Consider the following 3,887-nt stretch of genomic DNA (forward strand, 5'->3'; position numbering starts at 1 on the left):
GTGATAAGCCTGAGAGAAGTGTCCTCTAACTTGGCATTGGCCTTTCCTTGTTGGACTTCCATGCCCAGAGAGAAAATGTCCAACAGCAGCTCCATCACTGAGCTCCTCCTCCTGCCATTCGCAGGCACACGGCAGCTGCAGCTGCTGCACTTCTGCCTCTTCCTGGCCACCTACCTGGCTGCCCTCCTGGGCAACAGCCTCATCATCGCCACCATTGCCTGGCACCACCACCTGCACACCCCCATGTACTTCTTCCTCATGAACCTCGCCCTCCTTGACCTGGGAGCCATCTCCACCACGGTGCCAAAATCCGCAGCCAATTCCCTGAGGGACACCAGGGCCATCTCCCTTGCAGCATGCATTGCTCAGGTCTTTCTCATTCTCTTTTTCCTTTCAGCAGAGTTTTTTCTCCTCACCATCATGGCCTACGACCGCTACGTTGCCATCTGCAGACCCCTGCACTATGGCACCCTCCTGGGCAGCAGAGACTGTGCCCACCTGGCAGCAGCTGCCTGGGCCTGTGGATTTTCTTATGCTCTGCTGCACACAGCCAATACCTTTTCCCTGCCCCTCTGCAAGGGCAATGATGTGGCCCAGTTCTTCTGTGAAATCCCTCAGATCCTCAAGCTCTCCTCAAGCTGCTCCAGAGCCTACCTCAGGGAAGTTTGGCTTAGTGTGGTCAGTGCCTGGTTATTATTTGGCTGCTTTGTGTTCATTGTGGTGTCCTATGTGCAGATCTTCAGAGCAGTGCTGAGGATGCCCTCTGAGCAGGGACGCCACAAAGCCTTTGCCACCTGCCTCCCTCACCTGGCTGTGCTCTCCCTCTTTATCAGCACTGTCCTGTTTGCTTACCTGAAGCCTCCCTCCATCTCCTCCAAGTCCCTGGATCTGGTGGTGGCAGTTCTGTACTCCGTGGTGCCTCCAGCAGTGAACCCTCTCATCTACAGCCTGAGGAACCAGGAGCTGAAGGCTGCCCTGAGCAAACTGCTCACTGGATGCTTTCAGAAGCAATAAACTTTGTCTTCTGCAGAGCAGCTCTGATGTCACCCAGTGCACTTTGGCTTCTGTATTTTTTTTGCTGCTGGTGGTAGGTTTTTATTTTATGATATTGTAAGCCCCTTTCTACTGCACTCTTTGCTTTGCTTTGCTGACCAAGAGGTTCTATGCTCCTTTGTTTGAATAAAATAAGAGATGTTTCAGTTACAATTTTCCCCTGAGACCATTCCTGCAGGACTTGTGTGAAGTTTCAAGGACACTTTTGCTGTCTAGAGGTACAGGAGGAAAAGGTCCCAGCACAGCAGCACCACTGCTGCCAGAAAGCACCAATGCTTGGTCTTCAAAGACTGTTTGATTTCCAACTTCACTCTCTCCTCCTGATCTTTTGTGTCAGTCTAAGGCCTGGAGGCTTGGTCATAGTTTTGCAATGTGTCAGGCTGTGATCACAGGCAGGGGCAGGTCATGTTCCCATGGACCTGGCCTCCACAAGAGCAGCTGCACAAAGAGAGGTGATCTGCTCAGGGATGTGTCTGAAGGCTTAGGTCTTCTTCCAAAGTTTCTCTCGAGAGTATGCCAAATAAATTGTGCCACAGATGAAAACAGCAGGGACCAGCTACAGTGTGTGTGTGAGCAGGGCAGTGTCCTCACACACCAAGGCCTCCTGCAAGAGGCCCAAAGGGCCAGCAGAGAAGGCTCTGATCTGTGCCTGTGTTCACTGCACACCTTGGGAAGGCTATCCCAGAGCAGTCATCCTGGACCAGCTCCTCAGAACCACCATTTCCAGCACTGACCTCTCTCCATGACTTGTAGAGGTCCTTTGTCCTTCCATGGCAGCAGGAGGTCAGCAGTGCCTGTTTGCACTGTGCAGATGAGATGTCAGTAGTTGAGGTGAGGTGAACCTGAGTGAGCACAAGCACCATCAGCTGCTCCTGGGGGTGCCAAGGCATCGGAAGTTTGAGGAGCCTCCCACCTCTGGCAGGGGCAACAGAAGGCCAGGCAGACTCTGCTGCAGGGCAGGGCATGTGAGAATGATGGGGAAAGACTCTGAACATCTCAGGGTGCATCAGGAATCCATGAGGCCAGCTCAGATGTGGACACCTGACAGAGCCCTGGCATTTCTCTGTGTGACTGCAGGAACAAACCCAGCTGCTCCAGGGAGATTCATCTCAGTTGTCTTGGACAGGCTCTTTGCAAATGTCCCTGTCTGCTCACATCATCCTTTCTGGCCTGTGCTCTGAAGTGTGCATAGAGCCAGCAGAGGGGGTCTGGGCTCCTTGGAAAAGGCATCTTCAAGAAGGCCAAAAAGGAGGAAGGGGCAAATTCCAGGCTGGTCACCCTCACCACAGTCTTTGGGAATGTGATAGGTCAAACCTTCCTGCAGCCTTCCTGCAGCCTTCCTGCAGGACAAGAGAGGGATTGAAGAACCTGCCTGGGTAGCAGCAAGGAGATGTTTTGTTCCTGGGCCTTAGCCAGGGCTTTGCCATGGTCTCCCATAGTCTCTTTAGAGCCAGGCTGGTGAGAGCAGGACTAAAGGAATGGATGAGGAGATGGGTGAGAAGCCAGCTGGTGGGTCAAGCCCAAATGTCACCAGTGCAGGGTCCTCCTGGCAGCCACTTCCCAGTGTCACCCCTCAGGGCAAGCCCTTAGACCAGCTCTGTGAAGTGTCTTCATCATCGTCCTGTCCCATCTGACCCAGGGCCCTTGCAGCTCCTTTAGGGATGAGGCCAGGCTGGGCAGAGTCCTTGAGGGACCTCATCTGCTTAAACCTGCCTTTAGCAGCACCATTGGACAAGATGGCTGCCAGTCACTGGTGGTGTTCCCCAGGCATCAGTGCTGGGCCCAGTCCTGCTCAATAGCTTTATTGATCTGGACGAGGGCATTGAGTCCAGCAGCAGTAAGTTTGCAGATGACACCAAGCTAGGAGCAGGTGTGGAGCTGTTGGAAGGTAGGAGAGCCCTGCAGAGGGACCTGGCCAGGCTGGGTGGGTGGGCAGAGGCCAATGGGATGAGATTGAGCAAGGCCAAGTGCAGGGTTCTGCACTTTGGTCACAACAACCCCAAGCAGCACTACAGGCTGGGGCCAGAGTGGCTGAGAGCAGCCAGGAAGAAAGGGACCTGGGGGTACTGATAGAGAATAGCTGAAGATGAGCCAGCAGTGTGCCCAGGTAAGCCAAGAGAGCCAATGGCATCCTGGCCTGCATCAGGAACAGTGTGGCCAGTAGGACAAGGGAGGTTATTCTTGCCCTGTACTCAGCACTGCTTAGGCCACACCTTGAGTACTGTGTCGAGTTCTGGGCCCCTCAATCAAGAGAGATGTTGAGGTGCTGGAAGGTGTCCAGAGAAGGGCAACAAAACTGGGGAGAGGCCTGGAACACAAAGCCTATGAGGAGAGGCTGAGGGAGCTGGGGGTGTGCAGCCTGGAGGAGAGGAGGCTCAGGGGTGACCTCATTGCTGTCTACAACTACCTGAAGGGAGGCTGTAGCCAGGTGAGGCTTGGCCTCTTCTCCCAGGCAACCACCAATAGAACAAGGGGACACAGTCTCAAGTTGTGCCAGAGGGAAGTATGGGCTGGATGTTAGGAGGAAGTTGTTGGCAGAGAGAGTGATTGGCATTGGAATGGGCTGCCCAGGGAGGTGGTGGAGTCACCATCCCTGGAGGTGTTCAAGACAAGCCTGGCTGAGGCACTTAGTGCCATGGTCTGGTTGAGTGGATAGGGCTGGGGGATATGTTGGACTGGATGATCTTGGAGGTCTCTTCCAACCTGGTTGATTCTATGATGATGTGCAGGGACCTCTTGCACAAATGCACCAGGACAGATTCTGCAGCTCCTATGGGGAAGGTTTATGCACTCAGACCTTTGGCAAGAAATCTGCCCAATGGATTTGGTGAAGT

The 3,887-nt window shown here is 53.9% G+C and overlaps 1 protein-coding gene across 1 annotated transcript; it reads left to right on the forward strand.

The window, feature by feature from the left end:
- Window positions 1-420: 420 nt before the first annotated feature.
- Window positions 421-3,427, forward strand: LOC135174504 (olfactory receptor 14J1-like; the record flags this gene model as incomplete). The annotated part of the gene is made up of 2 exons (XM_064141752.1): window positions 421-986; window positions 3,412-3,427. Coding segments are annotated over exons 1-2 (582 nt in total), but the record flags the coding sequence as incomplete, so codon positions are not given.
- Window positions 3,428-3,887: the final 460 nt, after the last annotated feature.

Source organism: Pogoniulus pusillus, unplaced genomic scaffold (genome assembly GCF_015220805.1).
Source record: "Pogoniulus pusillus isolate bPogPus1 unplaced genomic scaffold, bPogPus1.pri scaffold_69_arrow_ctg1, whole genome shotgun sequence".
Classification (NCBI taxonomy): Eukaryota; Metazoa; Chordata; class Aves; order Piciformes; family Lybiidae; genus Pogoniulus; species Pogoniulus pusillus.